The 16,578-nt window shown below is 42.9% G+C and overlaps 1 protein-coding gene across 1 annotated transcript in view; it reads left to right on the forward strand.

Annotated features, from left to right (window-relative positions):
* The first annotated feature begins 865 nt into the window (after window positions 1-865).
* Window positions 866-16,578, forward strand: part of LOC121622721 (CD82 antigen-like) — a 29,078-nt gene continuing 13,365 nt past the window's right edge. The window contains exons 1-2 of the mRNA XM_041959703.1: window positions 866-1,020; window positions 14,406-14,478. Coding sequence (XP_041815637.1) covers window positions 14,416-14,478 — 63 coding nt within the window. The 5' untranslated portion in view covers window positions 866-1,020; window positions 14,406-14,415. The remainder of the gene's footprint in view (window positions 1,021-14,405; window positions 14,479-16,578) is intronic.

A 16,578-nucleotide genomic window follows, 5' to 3' on the forward strand; every position in this document is an offset into this window, starting at 1 on the left:
AGTATAATCAGGAAAACGTAATTTAAGTATTAAAGTAAAAGTATTGAGTGCAGTAAAACGTCCCTGTGACTGTTCCACTGTTCCACTGTTCCGCTGTTCTATCTGATCTCATCAGATTATTGTGACTCAGTCGTTCATGTCAAAGCAGGATTTTACTGTTGGAGCTGGTTGAGCTTCATTTGACTCTATTTTGTATCAGACTGCAACTAATGATTCTTTTCATTCTGGATCAATCAGCTGATTATTTCCTCCAATAATCGATCGATCGTTTGGTTTAGAAACATTGTGAAAATAGTGATGAGGCCAAAGTGACGCCTTCACAGTGTTTGTTTAGTCCAAAGCTCCACATTATTACAAATACATTCAGATCATTCAGATCAATCAGAGGAGAAGCTGAAACATCAAATGATTTTACAGGAAATTTAAAATTTTAACTATTATCAAAATAGTTGCTAATTAATTTCCTGTCAGCTGACTAATTGATTAATTGACTAATTGTTTCAGCTGTACTTGTATAAACTGTTACATTTTGTGATTAAACATCCCTTTTTATAAACTCTTCATGTTTTGTGTGTAAAAACATTAATTTGTAAAGCAGGTACAGCTGTCAGATGAATGTAGAAGCAGAAAGTAGCTTGAAAAGAAAAGATTCAAGTAAAGTAAAAAGGAAAGTAAAGTCCTTCACATTCGTACTGAAGTGTCCTGCAGTACTCGAGTAAAGGAGTAACGTTGGGCCGTGTTTTAACACTCTGGCCCCGCGATGAGTGTCGGGCTCTGCGGGGATGGAGGGGTTAAAGGAGGCGTTTGACTCGTTAATTCCCATATCTGCCACACGGTGGCGCCCGCAGGAGCCCGTCCGTCTCCGCTTCACTCCGCAGACTCGCTGCTTTGTTACTCCCGTCGAGCAGGAGGTCAGTCAGTCCGAGCAGCAGCCCGCTCACAGCGCACACAGGACCCGCACCGGACCCGCACCGGACCCGCACCGACCGCACTTCTCTCCGCAGTTTTAGCGCAGAACACGTGAGTAACCTGCAGTAACCTGTGAAAGCTGTCCTGCACGCAGACGGAAAACTGCTTCTCCTTCTGATTCACGCTCCTCTCACACGAGGCGCGTGCGGCTGCTCGGCTGATCGGCTGTAGATCGATGAGCGGCTTGTCGATTGATCGGTGCTCGGTGAAAACGGCCGCGTTTTGAGGCCGTTCGGTGAATGTGAGGGGTGGACAGCGCTGATGGTGATGTGGCGCCTGTGCGACTCGATGAGGAGCTGCACTTTCAGACCACTTGTTACTTTGTGAGCTGCTCAACTTCCATCAGATCGTTGAAATCAGACTGAAATGCTCGTTTTTGTTACAGCTCAGGTGCGCTTCATCTTTTAGAGGCTCTGATGGAAAAAAAAAAAACAGATGAAGACTTGATGTGAATGAGTCAAAGCGTGTCAGAAGTTGTTAAAAGCGTTGGAAACGCAGCTCCACTGTTCTGCTTAAAACTGCACTTTGTTGAACGTGATTTGGTGCAAACAGAAAGTGAAGGTGAAGCTGATAAACTGGGCTGAGAAGTCGGACTTTGAGCCAGACTTGATTTTGCACACAGAGCTGTTGACAGACAGCAGCTGATCCACTTAGTATCCAATATCTGAAACCAGATGATCATTTTCATGGAAAGGATTCAGTGATTTAAAGAGTTTTATTCCCATGAAAGCAGCACTGAGATCAGCAGTTTTCAGCCTCTCTTGCTTGTGATCGTGTGTCTCCTGTTTGTGATCTGATCTTTTCATAAAGGGGCCTCCAAAACCTGAAAGATGCACATGATTTTGTGTTAACCTGGTTCCTGATGTGGGACACGAACACTCTGGAAACTTAACTCAGTAAAAATCTGCATCTTTAGTTTCACCAGAATAAAGTTAAACAAGTGGGTGAAGTGGAAGAAGAAAATAAAAGTTCACTACAGGACTTTCAGGCTGTTTTAGCTGATAAAGTCAATCAATCAATCGATCAGTTTAATGCTTAGTCTGTAAGGAGGGATTCACAAGGACAGAAATAAATGCAAAGTAAAAAATAAATGATTGGAAATATTTAAAATATTATATAGTCATACTTTAGGAAAACATTTGTGCGGACAGTAGGGGGCGCTGTCATGATGCAACTTCATTCTTCTTGGAAAGTTTTCACATAAAAAAATTGTCTTGAGAAAGATCAATTACCAATCAATTGTTTGTCTACTTCAAGACCACAAACAGTAAACACAGATCTACAATCAGCTGATATCACCTGATCAGCCTGATCGATTGACGTCTGACCCGTCTGTCTGACGATGATTAACGAGGTTTTTTATTGAACCTACCTCTGATCTTTATGGATAATTTAGTTTTGTTTCAACTTGAAGCAGATTTTCATTTTGTTTGCTTCATCGCTGTCAGGAGGTTGGAAAAGAGTAAAATGTGCAGAATAACATCGTCCAAAGTCTCGAAGCCCAAAGATGTTCAGTTTACATCGATTGAAATGAGAGAAAAGCAGCACATCTTCACACCGGAGGAGCTGGGATGGTCGCCGTTTGACACCGTTGAGCCATTAATCAGTTATCGACGCCTTGATCAGTTAATCGACTAATGGTTCCCGCCCCGGAGCCTGGGGGGGCCTCCAGCACTCAACGCTTGCCCAGTATTTTGTCAAACGCACCACAGCCAGCTCCTCTTCTTCAGGGCTTTCGAGCGAGCTGTGGGACTGTAGCGTGTTTACGAGGACGGTCTGTGTTACAGATGGGAATGTGGGTCAGTGTTGTGCATGGTGGCATCAGCGCTCAGTCAATATTTCAGCTTTCAGCCCCTCCTGCCCCCCCCCCCCCTCGCAGCTCTCCCATCGCTGGATCCTTTCCTCAACATGCGAGGCTGTAAATCAGTTCAGCTGCAGGTCATGCCCCCCCCCCCCCCAGCATGACCTTAATTACCTTTCCATTCACCGGGAACAGAAGAGCGTGTCTTGTCGAGGGGATTATGTCGCGCTGGAGCTAGCAGCTGTTAGCGGTTAAGTTTTGGAAAAGAGACGAGAACGTTTCCAGAGTCTCCGTCAGGAGCTCAGTACCAGTTTGACTGCATTCTGTTCAGTTTAACCCGACACCCCGCATTCAGATCCTTTACTCAGATAAAAGCACAAATGTTATGACACTCCACTGCATTCAAACCCTCACTGAAGTAAAAGTATTTCTGAAAGTCGTCATGTCGCAGTAAAATGTTCCTGTCAGTGTTTCTCTATCAGCTCTGATGTTTGCTGCTGCATTAATGCTGCATTTACTGCTGCAGATGTTTCAGGTTGAGCTCATTTGAACTACTTTATATCCTGTTGGCTGGTTTAATCTACAGCGATGCATCATTTTCTATAAGATCATCATATGTTTGTAGCCTGGCTGTCCTGTGAGAACCTCGTATCTCAGAAAAACAGCCTGTTTTCAGCTTTGTGATGATGCATTTTCAGCTGATCCAAGAGGCTTTTTAAACAGTTTATTTAGCTGAAGAAGGACGAGAATTTTCTCAAGACATGAAGGAAAACTTCATCCTTCAGTTTATCACAAACATTCAACAGCAACACATCTGGAGATACGTGGTTTTCACTGGACAGGAAGGGTATGAAAAACTGTAATCTGAGAAGTAACTAGTAACTAAAGCTGTCAGGCAAAGGTAGTGGAGTAAAAAGTCCAATATTTGTCTCTGAGATGTAGTGGAGAAGAAGTATACAGTTGCATAAAGTACAAGTACCTTCAATTTCTAATGAAGTACAGTACTTGAGTAACTGTACTTGGTTTCACTCCACCTCTTTGTTTAAGAACATGTTTGAGACACAGTTCTGTGTGTTGCTGGATGAATTTCCTCTGAAGTTACTCACTGAGACTCACCCACAGCGAGTCCATAACCTGTTCACCCTGTTTAGTGGAATTGCCCTGAAGGTAATTGTGTGTTAAAATGGGCTTTAACCGGCGTGAGCTGCTCACATTTCTCCTCTGCAGAAAACAGTCTGCCTGACAGCTTGATAAAAAAGAACCGTCCAGCCCTTAAAGGAATAAATCTGGTGATATTCCACATTTTCAGTTTTGCAGTGAATTTATCTACTAACAAGTGTTCTGAGTGTTTATCTCAGCCTGATGGATCTTCTTCCTCTGAGCCACAGAGATCCATTAAAACACATCATCGAGCCTCACACATGTTCCTTCATCAGCATGAACACACACACTGTAGGTTATTCTGACTCAGTACCCCGTAAAATGTCTCAAAATAGTAAAAAATCCTAATCTGACGTCTTTAAACTGCTTAACTGACCAAAACCCAAAGATATCCAACGTACCATGATGGCAAAGGTTTTGTTCACTCATGTTGATCCATTAAGTCCAGTTATTGTTTCAAATGTTTAACACTGGTGCTGATATGACATCAAACGTAGAGCGTGAGCAAGCTCTAGGGCTGAAAGAGACAGGCCTCTAATTACTGATTATACATCTGTTCTGTGCCATGAAAGCACCTAAATGAGCTTTATTCAACAAAACTGCCCTAAAAATCAATCAATACAGATGGAAACGAAAGATATACAGGAATATAACTGTGTGTGCGACAGGCTGCACTGCTGTTAACACGGCAGATCATTTACAGTCTCAGAGCAACCGTAGTTATTATCTTTTGTACGAAGGAAGGAAGAACTTCACATATTATTTTTGCTGAGTTTACAAGAGAGGAAAAATAATTCAGAATTTGGAATAGATGGCGTTTCTTAAAGTTTTCTCTCACTCATCAACTCACAAAGCTTTATTTTATTTTTTTCAGGCTGATTTGCCGCCACCTCAAGTTACTCTCATGTAGGTTTCGCTGCGGAGAACAAAGATCTGATCTCTACGACGACAACGACAATCAATCCTGCACACTGTTGTGGACTCACGTCATTTAAAATGACAGTCTGAAGGACTGTTTCAGTTCTTTCAAAGAAACGCCTCCAGACGTTCACTGGCTGCAGCTTCCTGCTCCGTCAGTCGTCTATCACAGTAAAGATCTGGGGGTTCACTGTGGGTCAGACCCGACAACGTAACAGCGGTGGAAGAAGCACTCAGATCCTTCACTTCAGTAAACGCAGCACAATGAAAAATACTGTTACGAGTTAAAGTGGTGCATTTAAAATCCTGAGTAAAAGCATGTTTATAAAAGCAGCAACCCCTCCTCTGTCAGCGGGGTTGGGTCAGTCGGTGGGTTTGTTGGTGATGTGTTCAGGGGGAAAAGGATTCTTCAGGTTTGTATCTTGTAGAAACAAAGCAGAGGTTTCTTCCTGTTTACATGCTTCATGTTGTGGGAGTGAGTTTGACTCTAAACAAGCATTAAAGGTTTGAGCGACTCCATGTTCCCACACCCCCCCTCCCCCTGTCGCAGCGTCGTCATGGAAACCTGCACAGCTTGCTCCTTTGAGCTGAGAGGGATGGAGTTGTCTGGGAGGCCCGAACTGGTTTTGCCAGCGAGTGGTCAGACGTTGAATTAATCATGGCGGACGGGGTTCACGTCCCGACGAGCTGAGGCACAACCTCGTTGCTCTGGTGACTCTTTCCTTTTTTCTCCAGCTGAGCCGCCGCCGTCACAGCGGCGAGTAAATGTACTTAGTTACTTTTCACCACCGGTCAGTGTATCTAACTGAGGGCTGAAACAGTCACATGATTAATAGATCAGCTGGTCGACAGAAACAATTATCAGCAACTCATTATCAGCATCATGTTAGTCTCATTTAAGCTAATTATAATTATGTTGTCAGGATTTTGGACAAACAGTAATTTAAATATGTCAACTGGGAACTGTGATGAGCATTTTCAACTATTAATCAAGAGAACTGGTAGATTAATTGATAATTTTAATACAACTCTGGTCTATTTGAAGCCAAATATTAGCAGCTGAAGCTTTAAATGGAGCGTTTGTTGTCATTTAAATCTGTGTAGATTCACTTTTTAGTACTTCCTGTCAGTTTTTCTTTGACAGCTTGTTTACCCTGAGGTGCAGAACTGGTCCTGAAGCTCAGGATAGCTTCATGTTGTCTGAAAGGAAGCTAACAGTGGTGTCAGGTGTCTAAAAACGAGGTCTCACGCTGAGAAAAGGGCATCTTTCAAACGGCCGCGGCGTTTTTCTCGTGAGCAGGAAATGTAAGGCAGGAGCGAACGCATGCGTGTCGAGTTTCCCCTTTTGTTGCTGGAGAGAAAATTGTGTGTGAAAGCTGCCATTGTTGAGAAGAACCCTGTGGGGGAGTGAGGGGGACACTGAGGGGGAGTGCGGCGGGGTTGTTGGGTTATTGAAAGAGCGTGGAAGTGGGGTTGTTGTCAGGTGTGAAGAAGATGGGAAGGCGACGTCTGTGCAGTGTGTGTGTGTGTGTGTGTGTGTGTGTGTGTGTGTGTGTGTGTGTGTGTGTGTGTGTGTGTGTTATTTCCTGGGAACTAGAGCTGCAACGATCAGTTGATGTTATTGATTGCCAGAAATCAGTCATCAGATTATGATGAAGTGATTAATCAAGAAAAAACCCAAACATTCGCTGTGTGAAGCTTCTCAGTTGTGTTGACTTTCTGCTTTGCTTTCACCCTGTTTACACGTTTAAAATGTGTCTTGGCTGATCGGATCACAAGTGTAAACGAGAACCAGGACGCCTCGGGATCCGATCTCTCAGACCACTTGCCGAGCTGGTCTGGGACGCATGGGACCACATATCCTTTGTAGTGTAAATGCTAAAGCGTCCTGATGAGTACGTAACAGGAACACCTCGTCAGTGCAGGACGTGGTGGCGGTTTTGGTTACAGCATGGAGAGGAGCGCTGATCTACCTGGAGCACAAGATTCGTTTTAGTCTTTTTTTCTGTCATTTGCTCATCTGCAAGTCTCAAATGACTTTGTCCTGTCGATCACAACAGCTGGAAGGCATGTGTTTATTAGCTCTTGACACAGTTTTGTCTTCATTAGCTAGCTGTTAGCCAGTGCTAAACAAACATGGCAACACGTGATAACTTCTAGCTGAAGTGACGTGGGCAGTAATAAAATCTGCACACAGGTGGTCAGCTGGGCGCTTGATAGACAAAGGCGTGAACGGTGATGTGTCTCGGCTGTCCTGGTGTGAACAGGGCCTTTGTCATATCTGATAGAACTTTAAACTTTAAACCAAATCCTCTTTGATGCTTTTAAATGTTTTTTACTTGACACAGGTGTTGCAGGGCTAAGGTTTGCGACACTTCAGCAGCAGTGTTGCTTCTATAATTGTGTGGGAAGCCAGTGAGGGATTTCATCCATGCTGCTGCACTAGAGTCTACTGGTTGGGTTGGAGCACAGTAACTGGTAGAACTGGGATGATGACATGAACCTCCCACAAATCGCAGCCTCACTGATCGCTGCAGAAATACTCTGTGAACCACAGCTGGTAGGTGAGAGGCTAGCTGTTTCCCCTTACTTCCAGTCATTATGCTAAGCTAGTGGCTCTAGCTTCATACTTACAACATAAGCATGAGATCCTTTCATCTAACTCTCTGCAAAAAGGCGAAGAAGCATGTTTCCCAAAATGCTGAACTCCTTTAAGAGAGAAAAGGCTTGTTGTTTGACAAACACCAGCAGCCTCCGTCAGTTGGCCAATATTAAGTTTTAAATGATAAACACGAACAGAGGCCTCTGACGAACCCTGCGGTTCTTCGTTCTGATGTGAGATTTCAGCTTCCGGCTACAAATAGACTCTGAGCTGTTTGTGAAAAGAGCAGCGACGGACGAGTTGGAACAAAAGAGTGTGTTGTTGCTGCTGTTGCCCCACGCACCTCCTGCACATTTCTGCATGAGTCAAAGAGTGTGTAAGCGACGTGGATGAGATGTACGACTAACGCTGCACACACACACACACACACACACACACACACACACACACACACACACTCAATGCACGACGCTTTCAGTCCTGTCTGTCCCGTCATGGCGCTGAATCTCAGTCCCGCCCGTCAAAGGAGCTTCAGCAATATGAGCTTACAATAGCAACACAATGCAAAGCTCAGCCCCCTCATAAATGCCAGTTTTATTATCAATTAATCTGTCATTATTTTCTTTATTGAGTGCTTCAAAGGTTTTTGGGTCTAAAACCCAAATGTCAAAGTAGCAAGCCCTCAGATTTGAGAAGCTGGAACCTGCATGTTTGGTGCTTTTGTTTGAAAGATTACTCAAATTATTAAAATATCCTTAAAATAGTTTCCATCGATTGAGTAATCAATTAAGTGACTAATCTAAAGTTTCACCCTCTTCTCATCAGCTTTAATATTGCCATTAGAGTCAATCAATCAATATCCAGAATTTGTGAGGATGTCACTTGCTGAATCAGTCGAGTAAGAGAGCAAGTCCCTTTATTTTAAGCAAAAATGCAGAAAATTCACTGGTTTCAAATGTGAATATTTGCTGCAATTCAAACATGTCAGCCTGATGAATATGAATATTTGTAATGACAGTGATTACCAGTCATCATCATTAGCTGTTAATATCTCTTTGTCCATTTCAAGCCAAATATGTCGCAGATTAAGACTTTTAGTGGAACATCTGTTGTCATTTGACGTTGGAACATTTTTCAGTTATTTCACAGCTTTTGTGTCGGTATTTGTTCGTGACGATGCGTTTTTTTGTCGGCACACGGTGAGTTGTCAGATCGAGTGTGACGCTAACTGACGCCGCGGCTTGTAAAGAGCTGTAAACAAGAAGAAGTGAAGTTTGCCAGGGAAGGACTTTATGAGGGATTATCTCCAACAGGGGAAAAAGAAATCCGAGTGTGACACAAAGCAGCTCAGAACAAATGAAACAGGAAGTAGATTCATGTTTACTGGGATGGATTATTTCGCTCTTTTCCTCGTCCCTGCAGAAGGAATGAACAGCAGCATTCGGCCTCTTGTGAGATGATATCTGCAGCTGTGTGTCTGACTGTGTGCACAGTTATACAGACAGACTGAAAGGACCAGTGTGTAAGATTTAGGAGCATCTATTGGCAGAAATGGAAGATAATATTCATCAGCATGTTTTCACAATCACCTGAAAGCAAGAGCAGTTCAGAATGAGTCTTTATATCTACAGAGGAGCAGCGGCATATCACTACCTGAGAATACGTAAGGAGGCGTTTGATGACTAATTTGAACACATGGAGGAAGCTCATATGGAAAGTATATTACTTTCCATTTGACAAGGGCAAAGTAAAAAAAACCTGGACCACAAACTGGCGAACTCAGTCCCACTTTCTTTACATAATGTATTTGATTTTTATGTATGTACAGCTGGAAACATGTGATGGCGGCTGGAAACCGGATTAACACTGACGTTGAAATGCCATATTGTGTAGAAATTTCACCGCCATAAGAAGCGGATGTTAAAATAAACGTAAAACTCTTGACCCACTTTAACATTTTCTCTCTTGAATCTGAATCCACATGCTCAGAAACTTCGTCGGTTGGCTTTCCTCACCGAGTGTTGTTGTGTCATTCAGCAGCAGCGAGCTGTGTGTTGCTGTGCCTGGCACAACCAGGGGCTTCAGCTGCAGGAGGAGGACGGACATGAAAATGAAGGAGGGAGGAACAGGCAGAGGAGTGGAAGGTTTATTTATTACAACTCAGCACGAAACCAAAAGAGAAATGAAAGACGACGGTGATACGAAGGCCTGTCAGTGCTGTTCCTGCTCGTTGGATCTCTTTGGGAGGAAGCTTCCAACAGAATTTAAAAAATGCCACTCAACAATTATCTGGGTTTTATATCCCCAGTTTTTAGCCTTGCTGCCGGGCGTAATCTGACTTCATTCCCAAAAATTATCCCTAAACAAAACTGTATTTGTTTACGGGAAGTTTTCGCTTCCTAAACTGTCGTTTTTCTGTCATTTATGAAACGTCTTCTGGTCCCTCTGGACCGGATACGACCCAGATTTCATCACTGCGAACACTGTGCTTGTTTTCTCTAATAATCTGATTAAAATCATACAACTGATGCGTGTGATCAACTGTGTTCTGCGGCTGTGAGTACTGTGATCATGACCTCAGCAGGCAGTTAGAGATCCACACTAAACTAAAGCTTGTAGAGTGTGATTGGTTATATTACAGATAACCTTCACTGAACAGGCTGAAGCAGTTTGAAGAACACTGAGGGGGCGCTGTTGTGTGTTTTTGGTCTAAAAACTTGTCTCAGTCTCGACTTCAGTCCTGCCGCAAACTTCCTCTTGCTTGTCATGAAAGTAGTAATTTAGTCACACATCTGGTGTAATTAGCGCAACACTTTGGCGCCACTTGCAATGTCAAATGTTTTGTGTCTGGAAAAAAAACCTTTATGACCCCTGAGGTCACACGAATCTGATGAAAATCTCTCCTGACTTTCTTTGGCTACATGAAAGTCAGAGTCGGCTCTTCTCGGTCCAGAGAGGTCCGTTACTGCACCTTTAGTTCAGTTACAATCCCTGTTCATCTGGACAACGACTATCCACAAACATAACTGCTGCCGTTATCACAGAAATCTGACGACACGAACCAATCATAGCTTGTCATCATTTAATCACCTGTGTGATGTCATTGGGAAGGAGGTGGCCAGGCAAAGACTTCTGGGAAAAGGAATGTGTGGTACTGGTTGTCACAGATCCACCTCGCGACACCAACATCATCATTCCTCTTCGTCGTGCTCGTCTTCTTGTCGGGGCTTCATGAGGCATTTTGGATGCTATCGGGATGGTATCGTGTCGTCTGAACCCAGAGTTCGATGCGTTTAGTGTAAACGTGGTCTTTGGCTCTGAGAGATCAGACTTCAGAAAGGTCTCGTGTCGGATGAGAGATGCTGTTCTTCTCTGCACTCTCAGCAGAGAAGAGCTCAGTCTCGCTCTTGTGTTGAAGTATTTTCTGGTCATTGTGAACCAACTGGCAGTGTGTCAGGCAGCGAAGTGTGTGTGTGTGTGTGTGACGGCTGCATCGCCTCGACACACAGCAGTCAATAGCGATCTGTGTGTGGTAACTGGGACTTGCTCCCTCTGACCTCTGAGGCAGGTCACCGTGGGCAGACAACCCAGTTTCAAAGTCTGTGTGAACTGGGTCAAAACTTCTGGCGGCACAGATTCGACCTGCGCTGCTTCTGTTTGTTTCAGTTTATGAACATCGTCTGTGCTCCCGGCAGCGCATCCATGACACTTACTGCTTCACAATGTGCTCCAGACAGTGTCCAAGGCTCTCTGGGAATAATTAGCAGAGCGTGTTTCTATTTTATTTCTATGACTTGTTGCACATTTTTGCACAGACATGATTTTGGTGTGAAAAGCAGCTGTTAATCGTATCATCTCCATGGTTTTTATACGAAAGACGTTTTAGAAAACACATTCAGCAACTTCAGGATGATAAGTAAAGTGAAACATGATGCACATTCCTGAAGCAGACATGTTTCTATTCATTCAGCTGCTGCAGCACAAAGTGGCTCCGTGGCACTTCTAAATTTAACAAAGCTTTTCCTCAGGAACTCTTTTAAAAGTTCAGAAATGCTTTAGCCAACCTCTGGGGAAACCTTGACAGCACCATAATGCCATTGAATGTAATTCAAAGGATAAGTCTGGTGTTTTTATGTATTTTTCTTGTAAACAAATTTCATGTAAAGACCAAAACCAGCCACGCTAACTCTTTTGTCTGTGTTTCCAAAGCCTGATCTTGTTCCTCGCTGCCACAGACGTCCATTTTTTTCTCCATGAAAACCACATTAACAAACTCTTTCCACGGCGCACAGTGAAATTCATCCGCACGACTTCGTGAAAGCCTCGGTGATGTAGTGACGCCTGCTAGTCGGTGAACTCCGGCTACAGCTAGCATGCTATCAAGCCACAAGCATGCTAGTGCTATTCATTCACATAACCCGAGCTACTTTGCATTTCCTCTGTACTCTCAGTTTATTCAAAGACATGTTTGTACGTGTTCACACCAGTAAAGCCAGTCGAGCAGAAATTATACTCTGACAGAGGAGGATGAAGAACAAGGTGACACACAGCTAATTAGCGACAATAGCTTCTTCGATTTTGGAGTCTCATTCCCTCAAAGGACCGCTGCGTATCTTTTGCGATAATATGGGTATAAGTTCAATATCAAGCAGAAACTCACAGTTGGTTGTAAGTTTTTTGAGCTCGAAACCAAGTAGATAAGCTACATTAGCACAGCATAGCATTGCAGAATCTTTGGCAATAAGCTGTACTCCGTGTTCTGTCAGATCGTCAAGAATGTTATTATCGCAGAAATATTTTCGGGCCAAATCGCCCGCCCTTACTATGGAGACAGTTTGCTCCTGGTCTGTGCCGTCGATTCTCTTCATAAGAGGATCTACAGATTGTTGTGTTTGCACTGAAAATGGTTGATTTTGTTTAAATTCTACTATGACTGAACCTTTACTGAGTAGAGTCGATCCCACGTACGCCATCTTGCGCCTGTAAACACTCTGTAGTGCATCAAAATGTGGATTAAATCTGCAGCTGAAAGTCCTTAATAAATGCACCATTTTCTCCAGTTTGCGTAACATCTGTTGAAAAACTGCTGTGAGCAGATGTTTTCAGAAATGTTTTTTTTTACAATCTGAGTCTTCAGTAGAGACCGGTGGGTTTGGAGCTGAGAGCCAGGAGTCAGAAAGTGATGAGAGGTGAACCAACACATCGTTGGTTTTGCTCTTTTCATGGGATTTGTTGTTGTTGAGTAACAGAATGGAAAATATTGCCAGATGTATTCCTGAAGTTTGAATAAAAATCACACATTCTTTGTTACGACTTTTTCCATCAGGCATCTTTTGTTTTATTCCTTTTCTGCAGTGGAATCCTCACCCAGCAAGTTTTCATCTTAAAAACAGAGCTGAAGAAATGATGTGTAATTTGGGTTTGTCAGTTTTATAACGCAGCCTCTCTGCGTTCAGGCTCCTTTGTGCCGTATCACAGGCCGACCTGGTCTTTGTTAAGGTTTCAGCCTGCTCTGTTTATAGTCTGTAATACCTTCCATCTGGCTTTCCTTCCACCGTTTGCCAGAATGTCTTTTCTATTGCATATTCTGTTCCCTCTGTCATCCCTGCAGGTGCCCCCCCTCACCCTCTAAACTGGCACAGGCAGCGTTGTAACAGTAACCCATTTACAGTGATGGGAATGTGGGTCGGGCACACGGGCACCGTGCTCACGCTGCAGGGCTCCACTGCCAGGAGGAAACATCGAGCCGGGCCTCCGTGTTTCACCCAGATTTTCATAGATTTATTGGACAGTAAGAGGCCATTACTGTACGGAGGGGATGAGCAGGAGAGGAGCGATGGCTGCAGGGGGGGGTCAGGTGCTGCGTTCACGTCAGAGTTGGTTTTCTGGAAATATGGGCCACCACACAGAAGGAGAAAGGTCATCAACTTTTTGCTGGTGGTGAAATCGAGTCAGATGCATTTTTGGTGTTGGATTTGATAAATTAAACTTGGATCATGAACAAATTCATCACTGACTGCGCTCAGATATAATAATAATAATGCAAGGGTTAGCAGCAAAATGTACTTTAAAGTATTGAACGTGAAAGTAATTACTACGCAACATGGCTCAATTCAAAGTGTCACATTTATTCTTTCAATTAATTGGAATTTATTTCTTGATTCATTACCGTCCAATCAGCATCTGAATGTTGTGAGGGTTGAGTTTTGGGTAGTTTCGTCGACAATATTTTAGAAACTGATCGTACCTGAAAAGTAACTACAGCTGTCAGGTAGACGTAGTAAAGTACAGCATTTCTCTCTGAAATGGAAATGTTCCACTTGGACTCAAATACAAATACTTGTACTGAAGCACAGACCTTGAATAAATGTACTTTAACTAAATTCCACCACTGGGTTGCAGTTAAGATGGAAATGGAGAGTTAAAGGTCTTAGATATGTGGCTTCTAATCTGCAGATATTAAAAGTAGATTCTTTGAGTGGATGTCAAATTAATCTCCAAAGGACAAAATGATGTCAACACCACATAAATCTGCATTTTTGTGAGGGTACCTTCATCTGACTGTAAAGCTCTTATTACTCTTGTTACAGTAATATTGATGCATTGATCTTCTATAAATCTGGATGGATCTGGATGAGAGACAGACAGACGGTCAGAGGGGGTCACAAAGCGTTTGGCCTCTCTTCCTTCTGTGCTCAGAGATTGTGGTTGTGATTGTACTGGTTTTGCGGGTGTAATCCTGGAGGATTTGAGCCCCCCCAGTCCAGATCATGATCAGCCAGGCCAGCTTAACCGCAGAGGTCTGTGGCTCTTTAGCATCTGTCACCACTTGTTCACATGACGCCCATCCCCAAAGCAAATCTGGATCCCCCATCATGCTCTGCTCCCATAGAGAATAACCTCACCTGCACTGTGTTTATGCTAATCTGTGACTGTCTCGTCTCCTGTTTACAGAGCCGGCATCATGGGGAAAGGCTGCATGACAGCAACCAAGTACTTCCTGTTCCTCTTCAACCTCATCTTCTTTGTGAGTGTTTCACCTTCTACCTGTTGTTTATATTTCTGTTTTTAGTGGTCTTTTGTTAGCTGTAGGCTAGCCCTGTTTGAAGTATTTGTTCTTCACTTCACACTTAGACAAAGCCTCTCAACCCGCCGATTTTATCCGCTTTAGCTAGGTTGCTAATTAAGCCAACATTAGCGCTATTAGCTAGCTGAAACTGCTGTTTCTGGCTGACTTTGTAATGTTTCTAGCTGCCTGGTCTTAAATATACATTTTTTAAAGTAAATGAAATACTTTACAAGTATACTTTACACTGTATAGTACACAACGTGGCCTCAACATATACAACGTGTTGTTAGAGATGTGAGGCGATGTTAGCGGGTGACTCAGCTAATGTAGTTTGTTGCTGATTTGGGCCTTAGCGCCAGGTTGTAAGCTAGTTAGCCGGACGTGTTAACGATAGCGGCTTTGGAGAATAAAGACACTGTTTAATCTATTTCTTGCATTCCTTTTCCTCTGTTTTTTCAAGTTTTTGTCTTTGTTTTGGTTGACGTGTCAGTCGCAGTGGATATTGGTAAGATATTTGAAATATGCTAACGTCCTGCCGTCTGCTAAACCAGCGCTGGGGTAATGTATTGTGCGACTGTAAAGAAAAAGTGCACAAGGCAAGTTGGAAAAAAGCCGCTTCAAAATTCAAAAATTGGATAACAGTGTAAAATGTAATTAGGATTTTTGTGTTTTTCAAGCGTTTCTTGCTGTAAAGTGGCAGTAGACTGCAGCTTGGTGGACAGCTTGAAGGGACTAAATGTCAACCATTCGTTCATGTTCTCTCTCTGTGTCTCTGAGTTTTAATTACAGTGCAGATGAAGTGTTGTGGCCTAGTTACCAGGGTGATACGCACTTTCTCGTTTCCTCTCTCTCGCCCTCTGTGGAAATGAAATCTGTGATCTGAGGTTAAGAGCTTCTTAGCAACCTCACAGCCACATATACACTGTGTGCGTGTATTCCTACTTATTCCTAACTCCTCTTATGAGAACTGAACACATGAAGCAGGAGAGCACAGCAGGGAGAAATCTGTCTTCTTACATTAAGTTACAGCTCTTCAGTCCTCTGAATATGTCAGCAACTCAAATTGTGCTTAAAGATCTGCTTCAGTAATGTTTGTGATGAATATAAAACAGTGTACTGTGCCTAAAAATGTGTTTCTGATATGTCTTTTCCACAAAAAGAAGCTATTATTATCTTGTTAAAGTCCTTAAAATTACAAAAAATCACGAATCTGTTTGTCGTTTTAAAAGTTAAACTTCTTTACAGACGCCTATTACTTCACGCTAAAGTTCATTTTTCAGTGTTTGTGCAGTGGAGGCTTCAGGTTCCTTCATCACACTCCTCAAAGCTGAATATTGGACCAAGACTGGCTTCCAAACTTTTTGTGATGTCACAAATCTTGCTCGCAGGCCTCTTTCAGTGAGCTCAGAGAAACTTTCCACTGTCAGCAGGCGAATGTGAAAACAGCCTTTCCACTGTTAGAACAAGCAGAAAAAGCGTGTTTTTGACAGAGGGCCACTTTAAATAGTTTGTATTGAACATTGTCATCTGGAACTTAAGACCGAGTGTCTCATGTTACTGTCATTCTTTAGGATTTAGTGACTTTTGAACTCGTGATTTTATTATAATCAGATTACTGTTCAAATGTGAACAGACAGCATGTACTGTACATACTGGATGTCCTGCCAGTACAATAAATTAAGCTATTAAACAGGGACTGTAACTACCACTGAGTCATGACACACATAGAACTTAAACAGGATGGCCAATTTGGTGGTTTATGAGGCTCGCATTAATATTTTTTGAAGTCCTTGAATCTTGGACTTTCACTGCAAGGAGACTCTTTAGGTCTTTGGTTTTGACCTTGTAAAATCCTAGAACAATAAAAGATTATGAAGTGGAAGTGACACAGAAGCACTGAAGTGAAATGAAGTGATTTTGTCTCAGCTTTGTAAAAAACTGCTGACACAGGTGTAATTTTAATGTTCAGCACCTGAAAGACTGAGAGTGTCTCTGTCTTTGGAGTTTAGTTTCACTCTTTCTTTCCTGTTGGTGCTCTCAGTTATCAGCTGCTGAGAC

Source organism: Chelmon rostratus, chromosome 1, assembly GCF_017976325.1.
Source record: "Chelmon rostratus isolate fCheRos1 chromosome 1, fCheRos1.pri, whole genome shotgun sequence".
Classification (NCBI taxonomy): Eukaryota; Metazoa; Chordata; class Actinopteri; order Chaetodontiformes; family Chaetodontidae; genus Chelmon; species Chelmon rostratus.